At 40.5% G+C, this 24,995-nt stretch overlaps 1 protein-coding gene across 3 annotated transcripts in view; it reads left to right on the top strand.

The window, feature by feature from the left end:
• The window catches only part of NTN4 (netrin 4), a 132,799-nt gene that overhangs the window by 86,587 nt on the left and 21,217 nt on the right, over nt 1-24,995 (top strand). For 2 of the 3 annotated variants that reach the window (XM_056117455.1, XM_056117450.1), the window contains exons 6-7: nt 24,171-24,384; nt 24,787-24,902. In XM_056117455.1, coding sequence (XP_055973430.1) covers nt 24,171-24,384; nt 24,787-24,902 — 330 coding nt within the window. The remainder of the gene's footprint in view (nt 1-24,170; nt 24,385-24,786; nt 24,903-24,995) is intronic. The other variant, XM_056117461.1, reaches the window with a different exon arrangement.

The raw sequence follows: 24,995 nt of genomic DNA, 5'->3' as shown, positions 1-24,995 counted from the left end.
AACAATTTCATGACCTGATCCATAGAATACCAATTCCCTGGGATTAATCTTAGTAGGAATAATAAAAGGAGACATTTTTATAGCCTTCAACTTTAGAAAATAGTGAATTAACCAAAGATTTATTTCAGAATTTCTCAGAGCTCTTAGTATATTAATGTTCCCTGTAAAACCCCTAGAGTTCTAAGGCATGTCTCCCAAATTTAACCAGAAAATGATTTACGATTCATCTTGTGAGATTACTCTTCTATTGAACATGGTGGAAAATGTTGTTTTTATAAAACAACGAAAAATTTTAAAACCTTCCACCATCTATTGGATTCCCTCTATCCACTTTCTCCTCTGGTAAACTCAGTTCTGTTGTCAGTTTATTTATTTATTTATTTATTATTTATTTATTTATTTCACTTTTTGGGTCACACCTGGCGATGCACAGGGGTTACTCCTGGCTCCTGCACTCAGGAGTTACTCCTGTGGTGTTCAGGGGACCATATGGGATGCTGGGAATTGAACCTGGGTCAGCCGCGTGCAAGGCAAATGCCCTACCCGCTGTGCTATCTCTCCAGCCCTCTGTTGTCAGTTTATATTTGTCTGTTTATCCACTTTGTTCCAACATATTTCTCATTTAAGTGAAATATTCTTATTTCCATATTGTTCTAAGTGGCAGATTTTCATTTTTTATGGTTGGATACAATTTTGTTGTAGATAGGTAATAGATCTAGATAATTAGCTAACTAGTTAGATATGCAGTACCTTCTTTATCCAATCATATATCAATAAGCACTTAGGTTGTTACCATATTTTGGCTATTGTAAATAATGTCACTGTCCTCCCGTTGTTTATCGATTTGCTCAAGCGGGCCCAGTAATGTCTCCATTGTGAGACTTCTTGTCACTGTGTTTGGCATATTGAATACTCTCGGTAGCTTGCCAGGCTCTCCGAGAAGGGCAGAGGAATCGAACCTGGCTCCGCCAGGCTGGCTGCGCGCAAGGCAAACACCCTACCACTGTGCTATCATTCCAAAGCTATGATAAATATAGGGATGTTTATAATTCCTGAGTTGGCTATTTTTTCAATTGCTGGGTACCATATTTTCAAATACCCCAAAGTAAGATTGTTTTATCTTATAGTTCTATATTTTTTAGTTTTATGGGGGGATTTATGGGAAGATTTTAGGGCTGGAGCGATAGCACAGTGGGTAGGGTGTTTGCCTTGCACGCGGCCTACCCCGGTTCATTCCTCCACCCCTCTCGGAAAGCCCGGCAAACTACCGAGAGTCTCCTGTCCACACAGCAGAGCCTGGCAAGCTCCCCGTGGCGTATTTGATATACCAAAAACAGTAACAAGTCTCACAATAGTGACATTACTGGTGCCCGCTCGAACAAATCAATGAACAATGGGAGAACTATGCTACAGTGCTATGTGGACATTTAAGGGACCTCCAAGTACTGATCAGGCCCAGTAGTTTTTAGGGATCAAACTCTGGGTCTTGCACCACAAGGCATGTGCCCCTAATCACTGAGCTACCCTCATCCACTTTTCAGTTCTCTAAGTTAATCATTTGGTATGCTTGGGAAGGTGGCAGGATGGGGGACATACCTACCAAGACTACTCCCAGCACATTGCTGATGGATTGCACAGTGCAAAGGATCAGTCAAACCCAGAGCACCCACCTGCAAATCCCTTTGAACCATCTTCCCAACAATATTTACCATTGTACACTGATCCTTTTCCTCCACACACTCTCCATATTCTGACATAAGCCATTGTCACTGTGTGAAATGATGTCCGAATTATGGTTTGGATTTGAATTACCCTAATAAATGCAAATAATCTTTTTATTTTCTTCAGATGCCAATCGGATATCTCTCTGTCTTGATTCATGAAGTATCGATTAAGGTCTTATGACCATTTTTTATTAGGTTGTTTGAGGTTTTGTTCTTGCTGCTGCTACTTCTGAGTTGTAGGAGTTCCTTTGACTTCTTGGCTATTAGTCCCTTTTCAGACATAAGATACGTAATTATCTTCTTCCTTTCTGTCGGCTATCTTTTCTTTCTGCTGAGTTTTCTTTAGCTGTGAAGAAAATCTGAAAAAAGACTCATAATCTCATTTGTATATTTTTTGTTTTCATTTCTCATGCAGCCAACATGACCGACCCGAGTTCAATTCCTCTGCCTCTCTCGGAGAGCCCGGCAAGCTACTGAGAGTATCTTGGCCACACAGCAAAGCCTGGCAAACTACCCGTGATGTATTCGAAATGCCAAACACAGTAACAATTGTCACAATGGAGCCATAACTGGGCCTGCTCGAGCAAATCGATGAACAATGGCAGGACAGTGACCGTAACCGTGATTTCTCATGTCACTGAGATCAAATCCCTAGAGACATCACTTTTTTTCTTTTATATATTGGCTCGTTTGGGATTTTACATTCTGTTTGTCTGTCCTCCCGTTGTTCATCGATTTGCTCGAGCGGGCCCAGTAACGTCTCCATTGTGAGACTTTGTTGTTACTGTGTTTGGCATATCGAATATGTCACGGGGAGCTTGCCAGGCTCTGCCCTGCGGGCGAGATACTCTCAGTAGCTTGCCAGGCTCTCCGAGAGGGGCAAAGGAATTGAACTCGGGTCGGCCATGTTGGCTGCGTGCAAGGCAAACGCCCTACTGCTGCGCTATCACTCTAGCCCAATTAATTTATTTTTACTTTATTTTCTTATATTAAGTTATAAAGTGGTTCATTTCATTCTTCTGTATGTGGTTGCCCAGTTTTTCCAACGTATTTACCATTGCAGGAAGAGATTTTTCTTACTCATTATATGGTGGTAGCTTCTTCCTTTGTAGATTAACCATCAAGATATATATGGGTTTATTTCTGAGCTCTCAATTCTGTTCCACAATGGTAGGGCATTTGCCTTGCACGCAGCCAACATGGCCGACCCGAGTTCGATTCCTCTGCCCCTCTCAGAGAGCCTGGCAAGCTACCGAGAGTATTTCGCCCGCACGGCAGAGCCTGGCAAGCTCCCAAACACAGTAACAACAAAGTCTCCAATGGGGACGTTACTGGGCCCACTCGAGCAAATAGATGAACAACGGGAGGGCCTTTACCTTTACCTTTACCTTTACCTTAATCTATTTTAAATTATTTTTTATTTCGGTACCATTCTACTTTAATTACTCTTGCTTTACAATATAGTTCAAAGTCAGATCATGTAATACCCCCATTTATCTTTTTTCTCAAAATTGATTTAGCTGTCCAAAAGTTTTGAAATTGGATTTTAAATTTTAGTATTATTTTTCTATTTTCTTCAAATCTCATTAGAATTTTGACAGGGATTGTGATAAAACTATATATTGTTTTAGGTAAATTGGCATTTTAGCAATATGAATTCTTCCCATTTACAAACATAAAATTATTTCCATCTCTTTGTCTTTTATTTCTTTTAACAATGTCTTAGGGGTTTTGTAAAAGGTCTTTTGTTGCACAAGGTCTTTTGCCTTCTTGATTAATTTTATTCCTAGGTAAATAACTTTATTGGTTATAATTCTGAATTAATATTGTTTTCTTAGTTTTTTCTCCTAGTTTGTTGATCTACAGAAAAATCAACAGATTTTGTTGATCACTGTTAATTGATTTTCTCCATAATGTTGCTATTGTGTAATCATCATATCTTTTTGAAGATATCACTGGGAAAGCCATGTCCTAAGAGATTCCTTTCATGTTTTTGTCCTTCACTTTAAATGCTAGAGCCTACAACTTAATATCAAGGAAATGGTAAACTCTAGTGAACTGATCTCATAAAACTTTGATCAATCTATAATGTATGGAACCTGTCAGCAATGATCTATGAAAGCCCAACACTCCTTATTATTTTCTTATTTTGTTTTCTCAAGAGTCATGGGGGTGGGAAGTGTTGGAACCATTGAACAGACAGCAGTAGCCAAGACAACATTTATTAGAAGTATATAAATTACAGCTCAGTTTAGCTCAGGAAAAATTTACTGAGTATTTCATCTGTGCCAGATCCTTTTGTAAGCACAAGATCTGTAAAGATGAAAAAAATTTCCTAAGAGAGCATATATTCTGGGTGGGTTGAAATTTACACTAACAGAAAATTTCAATATTCTGTCATTGGCTATGATAAAATAGTAAGTTGGCATTTATTGAGTGCCTACTATCTTCTGTTCATTATTCAAAGAGAGATATATGGAGTAATTTACTCAGTGTGCAAGAAAGTGCTTTGAGGTAGATGCTATTTTTATGCCTACCATGTGAGAAAGTAGAAGGATGGAGAGATCCACCTTGAGTACTCAAGGGAGAATGTATAGATGGAGTGAAATCAACTAACTCAAGGGAGATATTCTTTTCTTTCTTTTCTTTGGTTTTTTTGTTTGGGGGCCATACTAATCAATCCTCAGGACTTACTCTGGCTGACTGTGCTCAGAGATCAGGGAACCATATGGGGTTCTGAAAATCCAAATTCGTCATGCACCCTACCTACTAAACTATCTCTTTGTCTGCAAGTGGAGATGATTTTAAGAAAAAAGAGTCTGGAGGGTCAGTTAGTACAGAATGTAAGGTGCTTGCCTTGCCCAAAGCAAAGCCAGATTCAATCCCTGCCACCCCATGACCAGAAACATCTCCAGGAAATGTCCTTGAGCACAGAGCAAGAAGCAAACCCTGAGTACCGCTGGATGTGGCTCTAAAACAAAACAAGTGACCTCTGGTACTTATATTCAGTAGCAATTTTTATTGTTTTCTCTAAAGGCATTGAAACACATGGTATCTCCTACTTTGAAGCAATTATTGTCTTTGTTACCGTTAATGAGTCAATCTAGAAAACAAAATGAATTGATGGAATTCTTCCTCAGAAAAATCTACACTTCAAATACAATACTTACCTCTGACATATTGATTCATTCAATAACTATTGGTGCTATTCATCTTGAAACTATTTACAGCTATGTAGGTGATCCCTGCCTAGCTTATTAGCCCCATTGATGTTCCAGGCTTTATTTCCCCCCCCCCTCTTTTGACAAGCACTATATTAAATACTATTGCCGTAGGACACTTTTAGTTGGTGGTCATAAATTCATCAAACTTGGATAAACAGTGTTCTGAACCAAATCTCCTACTCAATGGATTTATTCCTGTGAGTAATTAAGTCATCTCAGTTCTGACTTCCTCTCTATTTCAACTTGAACCACAGTCTACTGTGGGACACAAACAATCAACTACACATTTCCGTAGCCAAGAAATCACTTCTGAGGATTCAAGGGAGATTGTTTGTTTTTTTTTAAGGCTGGCGAAGATCATTGAAACTGCATTTATTTCTACAACTCAGGGGGAAAATTCTTTTTTAAGTACAGTGCATTTAAGGTCTGTAGACACAAGGGAAAATGCGAGTCTCTGCAGCTGAGTCTTGGACTGGAAGCAGAAATGAAGGTTCAAACTGGCTGGTCGCTCACATGGAAAAAAGAGTGATCACCATGTGCTGTCTCCAAAGATGCTTTGAGGAATACTGAGTTTCCATTTCAAAAGAACAGTCTCACGCCTGGGAAGTAATTCCATGGAATTATCCTATAAATTATCCTACCTGCTTTGCCTGTAGGAGTCCCAGGTTCCATCCTCTACATCATGGTTCCCAGAGCAATGCCAAAAGCAACATGCCAAATGTGGCCCCCAAACCCAAATAAATAAAATATGAGTGTGTGCCTCTTTTAGAGTGGCTCTCTTGAAATTTCTGGTTACTTAAATGGTTCTTTAATATTCTACAACCTAAATAGGTTTCCCTATGACAGCGTATTAGGAATATCAGAAAAATCATGCTAAACAAGGGCCTAGTGGGTAGGACATTTACCTTGCACACGGCTAACTTGGGTTAAATCGCTGGCACCCCACTTGTCCCCCAAGGCTGCCAGGAGTGATCCTCGAGTGCAGAGCCAGGAGTAAGCCTACTGAGCACTGCTGGGGTCCAAAAACAAACAAAAAAACAAGTCATTCTGTACTAGACAGTAAGCGTGCTGACTCTCTAAAGGGGAAAAAAGACCCTTGATTAGTAGCATTGGCCAGTTTCTATTAATTGAATATTCTCACCACAGCTAATTTCAAGGTGGTAGGTCTTTCTTTTTTCTTTTCCTTTCTTTCTTTCTTTCTTTCTTTCTTTCTTTCTTTCTTTCTTTCTTTCTTCCTTTCTTTTTCTTTCTTTCTTTCTTTCTTTCTTTCTTTCTTCCTTTCTTCCTTTCTTTCCTTCTTTCTTTCCTTCCTCCCTCCCTCCCTCCCTTCCTTTCTTCCTTCTTTCCTTCCTTTCTTCCTTTTTTTTTTCTTCCTTTCATATCAGGAAGTCAGACTCAGAAAGACTTTCCATCACAAGTGAAGTCGTTTTTCTCCATTAATGAAGGGCTTCCTCTACTTTCACAGCCCCCATGGTCTTGATGTCGGTGGGCCCCACTGGTGACTTATGTGAAGTGGGGAGGAGAAAGACGGTCACTTTCTCCCCACCCGCCTCTGCCACCCGGGACCCTGGGTAGGCTAGGACCAGTAAAGTCTGCAGTGAGCACCTGCTCGGCACGGGCCTAAGCCCCGCCAGCCCCACAAGGTGGCCTTCAAGCCACACCTGAAGTCCACGTGATCTTCTCGGCACGGGAGTTAATCCCCGCCACCCGATTGCTCGATTGCTCGGGGAGCCACGGACTCAAGCTGGGGCGAGAATTTGCTCTTTGCAGGAAAGGAGAGACCAGTCCCAAGCCTTAGCCGGAGTTTCTGGGGTTCTTGTCTCGCTCGCAGAAAAGAATTTCAGGAGTAGACGAGCAGTGAAGTAACAGGTTTTATTTGGAGGCTTTTGGAGAGGGAGAGAAAGGGATAAGCAGATAAGTGGGGGAATGGAGAGTAAGAGGGAGAGAGTAACGCGTCCAGAGGGAACGCGGGCTTCTCTGAGGGTGGAGAGAGCGCCAAGTGGGCTCTCGAGCTGGTTCTTATAGATCCTTCTGACTCAGAATGTTCTGGAATCTCCTTGGGGCTGGGTCGCTGGAGTTAACTGGATTGAAAGGGGGGTTTTCGGAAAGGAGGAATTTCATGGGGAGGAGGCCCATATCTTCAGGGTCTGGGGATGGTCTTATCAAGTCTTTATTCTCTGTGTCCACAGAGTGGGTCGGTCCTAGAATTCTTCTTCTATAAGACTTTGTTTCATTGCAGAGAGCCTTTCCCTATCTACCTGCCTACATCAGTCTGATCACAAACATTGCGTCCGTCCCTCCAGTCACTGGTTCCCAAACCAATATATGGGTCAGAATCACTTAGGAACACAGTTGAAAATATGAAACCTCAGAGTCCTGCCCAGAGCTTTGAATTGAAAATTCTGACAGGAAAAAGGAACAAAAATCTGTACTTAAAAAAAAATTAATTTGAAGTTGAAATCACGTTGCATTTTTTAATACCGTGATTTTAAAATCAATGTGTAAAACAAACAGAAAATCCACATGCATGTTAAGTTCTCCACTAAAAGTTCAATTTTATTATTATACAGATATCTGTATTTTTATGAGTTAGTAATCACAATTTATCTACTCATGAAATTAGTTGTATCTCTGACCAAAAAAAAAATCCTAAAGGACTACTAAAACTCTGGCTAGATGTATTTTTCCTGACCCAATAACAGATGAAATGCTGGTGATCTTTGATATGAATTATCTGAACCCATTTAAGACCATCTGATTTAGAACCCTGTTTTTCCCAAAAGAACATTTCTAACAGAATTCTAACATATCTTAGAATGTAACTGTTTCAAAAGATGTACATGACAGTTCTGTTCAGAGAATTCTGTCTTATTCATAGGTAGTGCCTAGATTGTCCATAAATATCTCATATTTTAAAGTGCCCGGCAAGCTACCGAGAGTATTCGATATGCCAGACACAGTAACAACAAAGTCTCCAATGGAGACGTTACTGGGCCCGCTCGAGCAAATCGACGATCAACGGGTGGGCCTTTATCTTTTATCTTATCTTATTATCTAATACTTAAAATACAAGTTCAAGTATTATTATATTACTGGAATTTATATTAAACTTAGTTTACCACTACATTGACAAAATTTATTTCCATATTTATATTTTTCCAGTGCATAGTATTAAGCTACTCTAAGTTATGGTCTTGGATTTAAATTCAACTATTGATTGAATCCAATTCTTCATGAAGTCCATTTCTCTGTTCATCCTCCTTTTAGTATAAAAGGGTATGTTCAATATTAGACGGATGATAAGTTGAATAAACAACTCATACATGACACGTTTTCTATAATTCCTCTTCCTTTAGTAGTAGAACAGAGTTTGAAACAGCTTGTTTGGAGAAACTGCCTTGTATAACAATTGGTTCTCTAAAAAAATACAGATAGCCAGTGAGATCCTTTACAAGAATGAATTGACATTTAAAATGTCAATATGCATTTTTAAGGATTGCATAGACATCACATTTAAATTAAGATTAGCAAATAAATAAGAAAGTCAAGCCCATTCTCTATCCAAGTAAACAACCTCTTGAAAAACAACATACCCTTCCTCCCTCCCGGAGGGTCCATGTAAATGTAGCCCATTGCCTATCAGCAGAGAGGGAATAAAAATAACCTAGTCCTTCTGCCCTAAAACCCAAACCCAGTACTTACCAGGATACCATCTAGTTACTTGGTAACCATTGCTCTAACTAGGACAATGATCTTTGAAAGAGTTCAGTCATCCATCCAACTTTTCTTGCTGCCTGACTTTTTCCTTCTTTTTGACAGGTAAAATCTGCTCAGTTAACAGAAACACAAATGGCTAGAGTGGGTTACTCTAGAATGGATAGAAAGGGTTACTGCCTTTCTATCCTGCACAGTTTACTATGGTAGAACCCCTCACTATACTCCCTGGAACAAATCTCTGCATTTCTGTTTGCTTGTATCACTGCTGAACCATTAGTTTATTCTACCTCTTGAATCTTTATTTCTTCCCTTTAAATAGAGTTAGAATAATCATGTTTCATTCATTAAATTCTGAATTCCTTATCACAGGGACACATCTAAGAATCTCATTAGCACCTTCCTTCCTTTTGTTCTTTCTTTTTAAATTGGGGCCACACCCAGGGGCTGGCAGTGGGGACATAGTGATTCTGTGCTCTGATTCTGCACTGCACAGAGCCACTGCAGTTCCCACCTATGGTGCTCAGAGAACATTTTTCAGTTTTCAGTTTTGAACTTGTGTTCCGGTCCATCACATAAAAGAATTGTTTCCAAAGAATCACTAACATTTCTTCTAATAATAGCTTAAGTAAAGGTAAAGGCCCTCCCGTTGATCGTCGATTTGCTCGAGCGGGCCCAGTAACGTCTCCATTGGAGACTTTGTTGTTACTGTGTCTGGCATATCAAATACTCTCGGTAGCTTGCCGGGCTCTTCGAGAGGGGCAGAGGAAGCGAACTCAGGTCAGCCATGTTGGCCGCTTGTAAGGCAAACGCCCTATCGCTGCTGTGCTATCGCTCCTTAGCAGGGACACATGAGCTCATTTTATGTTAGATAAGCAACACAAACATCTTGTCTTATATTGAAAACAACCATGAATGATTCATAGAATCAATCAATAGCAGTAGATTCAATATGAAGTAACCATTCCTGAGAATCTAGCCTTAAATAAAATGAATGATTTGGCAATAGTAGCAGGGAGACTTTAATTTCACCTTTAAAAAACAGACTGTAAAGCTATAGAGTTAAGGAGAAAGAGAGAACAAAAAGAGAAAATACAGGTATAAAATAAAGTAACTATACTAGAAGTAACTATACTAGAACTGCTTTTTAAAACATTGAATAACATTCTCAAAAAAAGGAAGAAGTTTTATAAATTGATAATAGTAAAAGTCAGTTAAATTTAGGAAGACAAGTGGAATCAAATCACTGAAAAAGTGAATAATGTGATATTGTATTTTGAGGAGGTTTAAAATTAAATAAATAAGTAAAAATCATAAAATATCAAACTCTCAGAAGTTTGTGTGGACAAAATTCACAGTCACGGTCATCACAGTCCTCCCGTTGTTCATCGATTTGCTCGAGCTGGCCCAGTAACGTCTCCATCATGAGACTTGTTGTTACTGTGTTTGGCATATCGAATACATCACGGGTAGCTTGCCAGGCTCTGCTGTGCGGGTGCGATACTCTCAGTCACTTGCCGGGCTCTCCAAGAGGGGCGGAGGAATCAAACTCAGGTTGGCGATGTTGGCCGCTTGTAAGGCAAACACCCTACCGCTGTGCTATCGCTCCAGCCCTATAACTTGTGGAGAGGTTCTATGGTACTGGGTGATCTACATATTATTTCACTGAGCAAACTTTTTCTTTTGTATTTTAGAAATGAGGGTACAGAGGGTTCAATTGATTACATAATTTGTCTCAGTACACACAACATGATCCCTACGTACTGCCAAGAGTGACTTCCAAACCTGCAGTAGTTCCTGAGCACCACTGGGAGTGGCCAAGAAAAAGAGAAAAAAAGTATAATATTTATATTCACATAAAGGTAAAGGTAAAGGTAAAGGCCCTCCCGTTGATCGTCGATTTGCTCGAGCGGGCCCAGTAACGTCTCCATTGGAGACTTTGTTGTTACTGTGTCTGGCATATCGAATACTCTCGGTAGCTTGCCGGGCTCTCTGAGAGGGGCGGAGGAATCGAACTCAGGTCGGCCATGTTGGCCACTTGTAAGGCGAACGCCCTACCCGCTGTGCTATTCACATATCTATATAAAATTATTTTTAAGAACCTAAATTAAAACTAAATGATGGCATTTGATTTTGAGTAAGATTCTCCTTACTGATAAGCAACCATGTCAAGTTTGAATCTAAAAATTGACATTTGTCTCAAGAAGTCTTAATACAAGAAAGATGGTGGTAGTTGGAGAGTATTCCAGAGAGATCAGAAAAAGATTCAGAAAAACACAGTGGACAAGTATAAAAGAATAAATACTCTCTGGCCATCTATGGGAAATGTCTCTGGATGATTACAACAACTTTCTTCTATAGGAATTCAAAAGGTACAAGGAGACATGGGGAGTGGCAGAAACCTTTTTGTTTCCCTAGAACAAAGAGTTGTAATTAAATATAATTAGATGAAAGTAAAGAAAAGGAATTTCAGATTGATTAATGTGAAAAAAATTACTGTGGCAAAAAAAATAGCTGAGAAACATTTATGGGTGGAGAATGACTCCTACAGAGTTATACTAAAGAATCTTTATTTCCAATAATAAACACAGTTCAACTGGGTAAGGCATTAAATGTAGGAAAAAGTCTTCCACTTGTATAGGGAACTCTCTAGCACTGGGAAGATTTCCAATAATCTGTCATGTTTGACTAGCTCATTTCTTAATGAATTTGTTGTGATCGTTGTCTTTTTTGTCTGCTTCTAGCATTTTAGCATTGTAATACTATAGTGAGTAGCATTTTTAAATATAATATATGGAAAAAACGATCAAATAATTAGTGTGAGTCTTTTAAGTTAAACAGAAAATAAAATCATTTCATGGTGGTAAGTTACTGAGACCAATATTCATTCATTCAGCAAAAGTTGAGTGAATCCCTAAAATAGATCAAGCAAGGCCCTAGGTTTATAAAACCCAAAAGTGAAAACACATGGTTTCTGCCTTTTAGAACTTCACAGTGAACAAAAGAGATAGCACAGGTCAGAGAGATAGTACAGGGGTTAAGGCACTAGCCTTATACATGACCAACCCAAGTTTGACCCCCAATACCCCAATATGTTCCATTGAGCATATAGGACTAAGCCCTCCTCACTGTTGGGTGTGACCCCCAGGAGAGAGAAAGAGCAGGTAAGAAGAAAAATCATGAAGTCATTACATTGGAGGCCAAAAGACCATCAGTCAGTAATATTTATTATCTTTATAATTCAAAGCTCAACACAGATGTACTGAGTGCCTACCAGGTAGAAGGTCTATCCTCGTCACTGTCTATACAACAAAACAGAGTCCTTAGCCCATATGGAAACAGACTATAAATGAATTTCCTCAAGTACATGTATGATTCAAAACAGATAGAAAGAGGGTGCCATGACAAATAATAGCAGGGACCAACCACATCCATTCAAAGGAGGGCTAGATTAAGACAGCTGCTCTCCTCAAATGACCAGGAGTTAGGGATGACACCAATGTCTGTGAAGGTGCTTGGGCTGTTGGGATCTGAGTAAGCTGGGAATATGAGAGACTTCCTCAGTAAAAAAGGACTTGTGAGCTGGGGAGATAGGAGAGGCATTAAAGCACCTGCCTTGTGTGCACCTGACCCCAGTTTGGTTCCCCGAGAGTGATCTCTGAGCACAGACCAAGGAGTAAGTCCTGAGTACTGACCAGGTATGACCCAAAAACCAAAAATGTAAAAAGTATTGGTATGTGATAGAGCCACACACCATTCAAAGCAAATTACATGTTCAAGGTCATACTAAAAAGATTTCTCCAAGAAAATAAAATTCAATATATACTTAAAAGTGATCCTTAGGTTTAACTGAACTAGCACCCAAGAACATAAAATTGGGCTGGAGCGATAGCACAGCGGTAGGGCGTTTGCCTTGCACGCAGCCAACATGGCCGACCCGAGTTCGATTCCTCCACCCCTCTCGGAGAGCCCGGCAAGCTACCGAGAGTATCTCGCCCGCATGGCAGAGCCTGGCAAGCTATCCGTGATGTAGTCAATATGCCAAACACAGTAATAACAAAGTCTCACAATGGAGACGTTACTGGGCCCGCTCGAGAAAAATCGATGAACAACAGGAGGACAGTGTTTGTTGTGTTTGGAAAAATCTCTTACCTATACGTAGGAATTAAACCTCATCGAGTTGCAACTAGTAAACAGAAAAAAAAATCCATACAGAGGGAAGAAAAGTGGCTGCCATAGAGGCAGACTTAGGGGTGGGGGGGTAGATGAAGGAAACTGGGGACATTGGTGGTGGGAAATGTACACTAGTGAAGGGATGGGTGTTGGAATATTGTATGACTGATACCCAATCATGAACAACTTCGTAACTGTGTATCTCACAGTGATTTAATTTTAAAAATAAACAATTTTTAAGGAAATGATACAGAAACTAAATTCAGTGTCTCAGCAGTGTCTCACAATAATGCATTTGGAATAAGGATAGGAGGGCCAGAAAGATAGCTCAGTGGGCCAAAGGGCATGTTTTCCATGTGGAGCCCCAGATTCCAGCCTCAATAACGAATGGTCCCCCCGGCACTACCCCATTGGCCTTGTCACAGAGCCAGGATTGGCCCCTGAGCAGCCCCAAGTATGGCTCCAAGCTCAGAAAATTAAAAGATAATTAAGGGTAAAAGGTAAAGGTAAAGGCCCTCCCGTTGATCGTCGATTTGCTCGAGCGGGCCCAGTAACGTCTCCATTGGAGACTTTGTTGTTACTGTGTTTGGCATATCAAATACTCTCGGTAGCTTGCCGGGTTGAAATATAATATTTTGTAAATCGATATCAGTTTCCTCAATAAAAATAAAGGCATGAATTTTGTGCTTATATGTATCTCATTTAAAGGCTTACAATGGAGAGAAAAAATACTTTTAGAACCTTACATTTACGTATTAAAAGCATCAAACAGAGGCAGGTATGACTAGCTCTCACTCCTAAGTGGATCAGCCCCCTTGTGTGAGTGGTACCAGAGCTCAGGATACAGCACATTTAGTAAGTGGTAGGCAGAGCTTCACTTTCCAGAATTTTCTTAGGAGATTCCTTCCAAGAGGATTGTGTTTGGAATTAACATACATCTTAAGTAGTGTGAAACTAGCTGTCTGGATATACCACTTACTGAAGCAATAGAAAAATGTGCTCTGGGATTGAATAAACCGTGTTGCCTTGGATGGAGTAAAGTTTGTTTACCATATATATACACATATATATGAATATATATATATGTGTGTATATATATATATATACACACACACACATATAGCTATTAATTCATTAGGAAAAAAAAATAAAAAGTTGCTGGAAGATGGGAAAGACAAAAAAGAGTTCCAAAAAAGGTTGAAGACGTTTGTCTTCTTTAGATAAATGTCATTTTATCTAGCATGTAACTTCACACTCAATATTAGTCATAACAGTTCATATTGTCTCCTCTGTGTTTAGAGACGCATCTCAAAGCCATCTCCTTTAACTGCCATTCCCTCTAAGAATCTCAGCAGGCAGCTGGGCAGCTGAGCAGCTTTTGAAGTGGCTTTGATATTAAAAATTCCCCATCAGAAAGTCTGGAGGGCTTTAGCCTTTTCGGGAGTAAACAGTATTGGGAGGCGCTGCTGAGGGCGTGGCCCCCGGCTGTGGCCAAAGGGTTTGTTGACAGCAGCTTTGCTCCCAGAGCCTGGAACTTGGAGTTCTGTTTTTAGAAAGGCTAAATCAGGAGCAAATACTTTCAGGGTACTTTGCATCTAGCTTAGGTTTTACTCACAGGACAGCTAAAGTCGGGCCATCAGGTAATTAGCCCGGACTTCTTGAAATTTAAAAGAGATGAGATGCTGCACCCAACTGGCTGTTTCTAACAGAAGCTTGGTAGCAGGGATCACTCTGAGTGAAAGATAAGCAAACAGACTTTCAGCGTTCTGGTGAAGTTGCTTTCATCTCATAAGATGAAAGGGCAGCAATGGTTTCCTTTGACTTCATTACCAAAGACTTTATAGCAACCCCATTTTTTTTTCTAAAAAAAGGAAACCTTTACTTGTTCATTTTGTTCTTGACCATTTTTGTTCCTATTTACATTGCTATTAGGTTCACATACCTTGACAGCTATGACACTTGTCCTACATTACATTGCAGGGTAACACCCTATAAACAGCAGGAACAGAGATCACACCCTACTTTCTCTCAACATACTCTGCTCCACAAAATGAAACTAAGAGCAGATTAATTTTTTTTCAGATTAATTTTTTTAATCCAAAGAAAGGAACATGTAATAGGAGAGTAACCTAATTCTATAGGACTTAGAGTAGTCAAGAAAGCTATTTGCCTCTAAATTCCTTCCAGGTGCAAAGCAAGTTATTTCAGCCCATCTGAAAGGTAGTTGGATTGTGAATTCCCTTTACAACTCTTTTCTTTAGTCAAGAAGTTTTTTGCTCCTACCTTGGTGGTCACACATTTCCTGAACTACCTCTGCTACCTCAAATTCCTTATTTGTGTGTCTCTCGTACCTTACTCTTCATATTCATCTTTGTATCTTCAGTCCCTAGCGTCATTGTTTTAACACTAAAGTTCAGTAACTCTTTGGTAAGGAGTGAATGAATGAATGGATCATTTCAAAACTTCATCCAGGTAATACTGAGTAAATGTTCCATGGACCACTAATTCTTAGTGTCCCCTAGGTTGCTAAGTACATAAAGCTATTCCATTTAATTCACACACACACACATCCCTGTGGCAAAAGTGTTGTTGTTCTTGCTTTTTAATAGGGAAATTAATACTTAAGATTAATTTCATAAAAATCTTTTAAAGAATAAATCAGATGACCAGAATTTGACTCAGTTAGTCTGCTTTTTCGTGTTCTAACACCTCTTATTACCCAAGTTTTTTTTCATTTTTTTTAATGTAGGAGTACTGCTATTTATTCAGCCACTGATTAGGCTGATTGAATTGTGCATGAACTCCACCTTACTTTTTTTTCCCATTTTTTAAAATTTTATTACAAGCGGCCAACATGGCCGACCCCAGTTCGATTCCTCCGCCCCTCTCGGAGAGCCCGATAAGTTACCGAGAGTATCTCGCCCGCACGGCAGAGCCTGGCAAGCTCCCCGTGACGTATTCGATATGCCAGACACAGTAACAACAAAGTCTCCAATGGAGACGTTACTGGGCCTCTCGAGCAAATCGATGAACAACGTGAGGACCGTGACCATGACTATTTATTGAATCACTGTGAGAGAAGTTACAAAGCTTTCGGGTATAAGTCTCGGTCATACAGTGAAACACCCGTACCTTCACCAGTGCCCATTCTCCACCCCCAAAAGCCCCAGTACACCCCCATCCCACACCCTCCCCCTACCCGTGAGGCAGATGATTTCCACATTACTCTCTCTCTCTCTACTTTGATTACATTCAATATTTTGACACCAAACCCACCATTATTGTTTGAGATTTTACCCCAACACTCAGATCTGCCGAAAAGGCAACAGTAGACAATTTGTTTCTATTGTTCGTTATGAATAACATATGATGTTGCATGACTGCAGTAGTGGCCATGCGATTTTGAAATTCCAAAATTTTAACAATTAAATCTTAAGGGATTTCTGCCAAAACCTGCTGGGTTCCGAGATTTGTTCCTGAGTCTCTGGGATCATGGCCGTTAAGCAGCTTGATCAGGAGCCAGAGAGACAGTTCGTGGGTGGCAACTCGGGGTCTTGTTGGGACAGGGAGGAAAGGGCCAGCTCTATCCCCATCCATGAGGCCCCACATGTCTTGTCACTGAAGGCCCAAACCTGACTGTCCAATGGCCTCTGGAGGATGGCAGCCACCAAACAGCCAAGGGGGAGCAGGCGGAGGGATAGCACCCTTTCCCCCCTGGGGTGACCCAGCAACAGTAACCTACTGTGGGGTCCAGACGCATTTCTGCCAAAAGCCGCTGGGTTCCAAGATTTGTTTCTGAGTCTCTGGGATCATGGCCGTTGAGCAGCTTGATCAGGAGCCAGAGAGGCCATTCGTAGGGGGCGACTCAGGGTCTCGTTGGCATGGGGAGGAGAGGGCCAGCTCCACCCCCATCCTGTGAGACCCCATGGTCTCATCACTGCGGGCCCAAACCTGACTGTCCAATTGCCTCTGGAGAATGGCAGCCACCGAGCAGCCAAGGGGGAGAAGGCAGAGGGACAGCACCCTTTGCCCCTGGGGTGGCCCGGCCACAGTAACCTACTGCGGGGTCCAGACGCATTTCTGCACCCAAGTTTGTTTTAATTTCTAAAAAATAATTTAAAGTTTATTTTAATGTCTGTCTTCCTTAAGAGATATTAAAATAGCTTCCAAACAGCTGTTTTCATTGGCAGCCTTTGTGTTTGAGACAAATAATTTCAGAGCCTTACAGAAGCACTGTTAATTAAAAAACATAGGAGTTGGGCTGTCACTCGGTGCTCAGGGGTATATGCTTTGCTTGTATAAGGCCTGAGTTCAATCCTGGCACCTCTGCTGGGTGAGTCCTAGAGGTTCCCAGCACTGCAGAACCTGAGCAGCACCATACCTCAAGACCAAAATATGAAAGTGTTCTGTTCAGAGGAGAGTGGAGTACTGCTTGACGTGGCCTCCAAATCCCTTGAGAATTCCCTGGAAGACCCCCCCCCCCCACCCCAACTCCATGTCATCCATTGTTTCATTAACATTTGTGTTTCCTGATAGAAGAAATCCTAAGAAGTCTCCTGTCCAAACTCTTTTCTATAAATTTTACATTTTCATTTCAGAAAAAAATAGGAAATGCATATTATATGTATCAGAGATTGTCTGCTGTCCAAACTTCAAAAGATTGGTATACCAGGGAAGCTTAGGTGTGCAGTCTGGGAAAGTTTGCAGTGAAAGGTGTCAAGGCCTTCTGCCAGGAGCTAGTTCTGCATCTCAGAGGTTTATTTTTGCAAACACAGATCTGCAAATAGAATCTGCAAACTATTTAGCAACTATCCCCATTCATTGTTTGAAGAACCTGTTGTGGAATTTTTAGTAATGTTCTTGTTCTCTCTGCCTCATAAGTTTTGAATGGTTTATATTAAGTCAGTTTCCTTACAAGATATACCAGTTCAGAAGGTACTATTTATTTATTTATTTAGGTGAAGCAAGGTAGTATTTATTGAATGAAATGTGCTTAGAAATATGTGAGAGGAAAGATAAAGGGCAGAAAAAAATGTTCATGAGAGACAGCCTCCAGAGTGGAAATAAGCAAGCAAAAAAAAAAAATAGAGAAAAACCAGCGAGATATGCATTCAAGGGAGAACATGGACTGGAAGAGCAAGCTCATAGAGCACTGCTTTAAATGACTCATTTGTGTTCTTAATGAAATCGTGTTTGAATAGTTAAGAATTAAAATAGCATGTTAAGAAATTTTATTTGGTCAGTATGGTTGTAAGAGTAGCCTAAGGCAAATGTTTCTTGGGAAGCTGGGAGGGGAGTATGAAAAAATTACTCTAATTATGAATGATTTGCTACCTAGGCAGTTTACATAGCTTCTAAATATATCTGATTGTCGCTCAAAGCATTGTTTTGACTTTTAACAATAATTCATCCAAACACCAAACATTTTGACAAAACAGAAATGTTAATCTCAGAATGACTGTGCATGTTCAACCTTCACTATTGGTTTTTATGTTTAACAACAAGACAAGGCTAAATGAAGAATTTCTGATTATGCTGTCACTTTGACCATCATTACAGTGAATATGTAAACAGTAAGCCTTGGATTGCACTTAAAATTCAGTAAGCAGTAAAAAATAAATGCTATAAAATCTGTACGAAAAACTGAGAAGAACCTTTTCTCCCCAAACAGGAGAAATTATAATTTCATTTCAGAAAAAAAGACAGGAAATGCATATTATATGTATCAGATATCGTCTGCTATCCAAACTTCGGAAAATTGGTATATAAGGCAAGCCAAGGTGTGCAGTCTGGGAAAGTATGCAGTGAAAGGTGTCAGGGCCTTCTGCCTGGAGCTAGTTCTACATAGTTTTTAAATGATATTTTTAGCTTGAATTACGGAAAAAGTCACATTGACGGAAATTCACTAGGTGAAATGATACTATCACATTCATTTATGGCTGTTCCTGAAATATGAGTTGGTTTTAAAATATAGGAAAGTGCCAAGAGATCAATTTTTAGAAATGCATGAATTTTCTGCTACAGTGAAAGATGTATTGGTGGAATACCATATTATACCTAAAAGGTGTGCTGGCGATAGCACAGCAGGTAGGGCGTTTGCCTTGCATGCAGCCAACATGAATGACCCGAGTTCAATTCCTCCGCCCTTCTTGGAGAGCCCAGCAAGCTTCCGAGAGTATCTCACCCGCACGGCAAAGTCTGGCAAGCTACCCATGACGTATTCTATATGTCAAACATAGTAACAATTGTCACAATGGAGACGTTACTGGGCCCGATGGAGCAAATCGATGAACAACGGGAGGACAGTGACAGTGACAGTGACCTAAAGGCGTGTCTTGCTGTGACTTTCTTCTGACTCCTGTATCTGCTATCAAGAGTTACATCCACTTGAGTGAAGAGCCAGGAGTAGCCCCTGTGCATTGCCAGGTGTGACCCGAAAAGCAAAAAAAAAAAAAAAAAAAAAGAATTACATCCACTTAACTCAATGATACCATACCTAATTTTTAATTGCCTCAAAATGATAAAATATTTATATTGGATTAAGTTATTTAATTTTTGATCTTCACAGAACATTTGATAGACTCATATTATATATTAGATAATCTCTCCAATGGAGACGTTACTGGGCCCGCTCGAGCAAATCGACGATCAACGGGAGGGCCTTTACCTTTTTACCTTTACCTCTCCAAATTATTTCTTAGTTAAAAACAAGACAAGTCTATAGTGCTTTGCTATCTTAAGAGAAAATGCCTACTCTCATAACAAAACCCAAAGTAAAAATAGAGTATTTAATATAGAAATAGAAGTGATAATCACTATATGAATTGAAATTAAGCTATTCTTTTGAGAAGCAGTGTCATAGAGAAAAAAATATTTATTTACTTGTAGTAGGTAAGATATATATGTGTGTATGTATAGATATAGATATAGATATAGATATATGAGAGAGAGAGATTGGGGGGAATTACTATTCTTCTGAACTATGAATCTCTTCAAGGGCCAAGACTATCTTCGTCAAATTATACCTCTGGAAGTTTGCTCAGTACTTAATGCAGAATAGGTGCTCATTAAATGTTTGTTGAAAAAGTAAAAGGATAAGCAAAAGCTGTCTTAAGCAAATGCATGCAGTGTTATCCTTTCAAAAATTATGAATGATATTTTCCTCCATTGTCCTTTGTAAATAATTTTCTCATCATTATGTTTTAATTCAACAAACAATCTTTTTAGTAGGTACAAATTTTTGTTGACTGCTGGGGAAATATATTTTCTCTCTTTCATTTCTGAATACAATCATAAAAGATAGAAATATGAGCATCATTAAGGTTAAATAATCTAATGAGGAGTTAAACTTAAATCATCACCTTTAAACACTACAGAGTAAATGAGGACCATGACCCTCATAAAGGTGTTTTAAACTGGTTGACAGAGAAAAATAAAACATGTGTTTGGAAGCAATGGAGAAATGATCAGAGTTATCAGGGAAAATGTTATTTTTTAGAAGCACTAAAGGTTTCTAAGAAAAGAGCCATCATATTCAATTGTGTTGAAATATAGAATGATTTCAAAAAGAAGATAAACCGATAGGTAACTGGAGAAGGTTTCTGCTTCACACCTGGTGAGGTGAAAGGTGGAGGGAAGAGAAGAGTGCTTGCTTGTCATTTTTATTTTCTAACTATCATAACAATTTCCAGTACAGAAGTTCCATCTTACGAAGAGAGGTCAGCAGAGCTCCTGTCCAAGTTATTCTGCCATTCCACGTCTAGCATTGCTGACACTGTCAACTTCTCACCACTAGCTCACCTTTTGGTTGGTTTCCTTACGCTTTCTCCATTCCTTTCCCTCTTTGCCTTATTCTTCTCATCCCTGATCTTTACAATGCCTGAACTAGGTGGATGTTCTCCAGCATTACCCCCTTGTGGTCTTCTCTTCACACCATCCCTGGGCAATCTCATCTAGCCACCCTAATGTCCATTCTCAGTGGCAAAAAACTCTCAAAACGCTGAGTGATCATACATATTAGATTATTGTTTTTGGTTATTGAATTAATTTGTGTATCCTCAGGCATCTCAAACTTCTCTCTTCTCTCCCTTCCCTCTCGCCGCCTCAACAGGGATCTATGTACCCCAACTTGCTCTCGGTCTGTCTTCTGAATATCTTGTCTGGTTTTGGGGCAACACCTGGCTGTGCTCAGGGCTAACTCCTGGCTCTGTGCTCAGAATTCACTCCTGGCTGTGCTCAAAGAATCATATGTGACACTGAGATCGAACCTAGGCCAACTATATGAAAAACAAACACCTTAATCATTGTGCCATCTCTCTCGCCCTATAGTCTAAATCTTTTGTAAGCAATAACATATTCATAAACTAGAACCTTTAAAGTTCTCATCCACTTAATTTGTCCTTCACCCAGACCTCTAATTCCACCATAAGAAAGGAAAGAAATTATTTACTTCCCACCTGTTCTCTTGGTCCAGCCTCTACCACCTTTACTCAGTTTCTTTTTCTCTCATATCTTTGTTTTCTTTGCCAACAGTCTTCAACTCTTCTTTATTTCACGGTGCCACCAAAGTAGCTCTGGCTCCAGCGGGCCGAGTAACATCGTGAGACTTGTTACTGTGTTTGGCACATGTCACGGGGAGCTTGCCAGGTTTTGCCGTGCGGGCGAGATACTCTCGGTAGCTTGCCAGGCTCTTAAGTTATTATCATGACCTAATTCTGCATTTTTATATTTTACTATTGGGGGAGGTTGGGTCACATTCAGCAGTACTCAGGGGTTACTCTTGGCTCTATGCCCTAGATTCATTTTTTGACAATGCTCTATAAGGTCCCAAAGATCCAATCAGGGTCAGCCACATGCAAGATAACTGCTTTAACCCTGGTTCTCTTTTTTCAGCCTCTAATTGTGCCTTTTAAAAACTTGACTTCCTAGAGTTCTTTATGCCCACGGGATATTTAGCTTCTTCAATTAGGCCCTGTACAATCTGGTCCCCAAACTAACTCAACAGCTGTTTCTTCTGACCCATCAGCTTCCAATATTTGCCCCTCAATGTATACTGTAAGCCCACCATGTGGGTTCCCACGTGGGGAATGTTTCATATTCCCCAAGAAGGCCGTGCCCTTTCACATGTGATTCCCACAACTGGAATGCTCTCCACATCCATGCTGCCAGTGCTTATTTGGATATCTACTATGTACCAGTCACTGTTCTGGGACCTTGAAAACAAAAATAAGAAGATAAAGATCTTTCGGTCCATTGGTTTAGAGTCTAGTCCTAAGGGAGATCAGCATATAAACAAAAAGAAATGATGTAGTGTGAGTCCCACAAAATAGAAACATATACAAAGAACAGAGGCACTGTGGAGGAGAGAGAGGCTAGCACTCTCGAGAAAACTGGAGAAGGAGCCAGGGCAGGGTAAAGATAGAGGAAGCTGCAGTGCAAGCATGGTCAGTAGTACTAAGGCAGGAAGGAGCTTCACACTTGCAGGAAACAGGGTATCTTCTAGTTAAAGGGACAAGAACATAAAATGGAACAGGAATAAGATGCAGGTTTAGCAATGTTAAGATGGTAAGTGAAGGGGTCGGAGCATTCCCAGTGGTTAGGGTGCTTGCCTTGGATTTGATCCCCAGCATCCCATATGGTCCCCTGAGCACCACCAGGAATGATTCCTGGGTGCAGACCCAGGAAACTCCTGAGCATAGCTGAATGTGGCCCAGAAACAAACAAAAAGATAGAAAATGTTATGGTATGTTTCCTATGCCACAATCAAGCATTGTTTTTTTTAAATTGCAATTGTAAATATTTATTTATTATTTTTTTAAATTTTTATTAGTGAAACACCATGAGGTACAATTGAAACCCAAGCTCAAGCATTGTTTTAAATGTTTCAGGAATGCAGTGGAAAAATACTCAAAGACCAAGCTGGAATAAGTTTCTCTTCCCCTTTTCAACTTGCAAATCCCCACAAGTGGGGCCAGAACAATAGTACAGCAGGTTGGGCGTTTGCCCTGTACGCAGCCGACCTGGGTTCAATCCCCAGCATCCCATATGATCCCCCAAGCATCCCAAGTCCCCCAAGTAATTCCTGAGTGCAGATCCAGGAGTAACCCCTGAGCATTGCTTGGTGTGACCCAAAAGAAAAATTAATCCCCACAAACTTGCCACCACTGCTGAGCACCAAGAGAGAGTACCTGTATACTCCCCAGCATTTCCAACATAGGATGTTTTCAACATGATGAGTTTCTGAGCCCCACCATAGGTTAAGGAAGGTCTAAATGGGACTTCAGGCACAATCAACCATTTTGTTGTTGCCACTAAAAATTCATGATGATTTATCCCACATGTGGTCTTGATCCACCTGGAGATTACATTTTGTTTTCTAGGTTTCTCATTCAGTCCCCCACTTCCACTCTCGTTATATTTCTAAGTTAAAGACCTCACTTCCTGATTGATTCAGAAGAGTAGAACCCAAAGAAAAAGTCCACGTCTTTTTTGTGTGTGTGTCCATGTGCCCTACCTTCCACTCTGTTACAGTGAACTGATGGGGTTTCCACCAATTGCAAATTTCACATCTTCTCTGATTCCCCTGATTCCTGTCCTCCTTCCTTTCTGAAGTGTCTAACAACTCTCCCATTTCTCTTTTGGTTACCCTTTTCTCCTTCTCTACTGGCTCACGCCCATCAACATCAAATGTCAGGAGTGCTGTCATTTCTCCCATCTTAAAAACAACAAAAACTAAACCTTGTACTCATATCCCCAAGCACCTTTGGCTTCCCCACATTTTTGTGCCCTTATGTACAAAATGCTCCTCCAAAGAGCATACTACTCACACTTAAGCTCCTCGATTTCCGTTCCCACTGGATCCTCTGCTATTAGGTTCACCACCATCTGCTTCCACTGAAACTTCTGTTGTCAAGGATCCTAATGGCATTTTATATTGTTAGCTTCATTCCGCAGCATTACAGACCTATCAACATGAGACACAATATTGCCTTCATCCTTGTACCTGACTTCCAGAACACCATGTACCCTGATGTTTTCCCTTTCTCGATCACTGTACCTTACCTTCTTTGCTGATTTGTTCTCAAAACCGCAACTGAAAAACTTCTTTCAAATGTAATGCCTTTAGCTTCAGAAGACATGATGGGGCTTATTTTGCAGGAGGCGTGCTTTTTCTGATTAGATTTTCTTCTCTAGAATGTAATTCTGAGTACATACCTGCTGAACCAAAGATATCTCCATGGTACTATATTTGGGGGGGGGGGGGGGATTGCTGGGTTTGGCCTTCATGCAAACTATCTAATTCCTCATGGGTCCTTGTCTGTCCTCTCTGCTGTAGCATGTTCCTGCCATCCTGTTGGATCAGCGGTCCTTCCCTCCAGCTCCGTGACCTTCTGCGACCCCAGCAATGGTGACTGCCCTTGCAAGCCAGGGGTGGCAGGGCCTTACTGCGACAGGTGCATGATGGGATACTGGGGCTTCGGATACTATGGCTGCAGGCCATGCGACTGCGCTGGAAACTGCGACCCCCTCACTGGAGACTGCATCAGCAGGTGACGCATGCTCATTGTTCCCATCTCTGCCTCTTTCAGATTCATTTGAACATCCGGGGCAGATTTGGAAAATCTGATATGCCATATGCCGCCAGTGATCACTATTGTATAGGCGTTACTTGAACCCAGGTTATTTCACAAGCAAAGCATGAGCTCTGCCGCCGAGTCACGTCCCCAGCCCCTGCACAATTTCTAAAACATTTTGTCCAAAATCAAGAAATTTGTGTTGGCAAGATCTGGAATATGGTCTAGTTCATTTTTCTAACTAAATTATTCTTCTTAAACACTGGGACTTGGAAAATGACAGAATGTATCAATCATTCCAAGCCTAGAAAGAGAAAGGATGAATCATGCTGGTTCTAAGAAATTCCTTGCTAAATAATTCATCTTCTGTTCCATTAGTAGCACAGATATAGACTGGTATCAAGAAATCCCTGACTTCCAGTCCACGCACAATAAGAGTGAAACCACTTGGGAATGGGAGGATGAGCAAGGATTTTCTGCACTTCGACATTCAGGTGAGAAAGTAGATAAAATCAATGATGGCAGCTCCCAGTCTAATCTTGAGTGGCAATGATTCAAGACAAAGCTGTGAAGAGTTTGGTGATCTT

The sequence above is a fragment of the Sorex fumeus genome, unplaced genomic scaffold (genome assembly GCF_029834395.1).
Source record: "Sorex fumeus unplaced genomic scaffold, SorFum_2.1 ptg000003l, whole genome shotgun sequence".
NCBI lineage: Eukaryota > Metazoa > Chordata > Mammalia > Eulipotyphla > Soricidae > Sorex > Sorex fumeus.
Note: the sequence above shows the minus strand (reverse complement) of the source record. Positions and strands in the feature narration are given on the sequence as shown.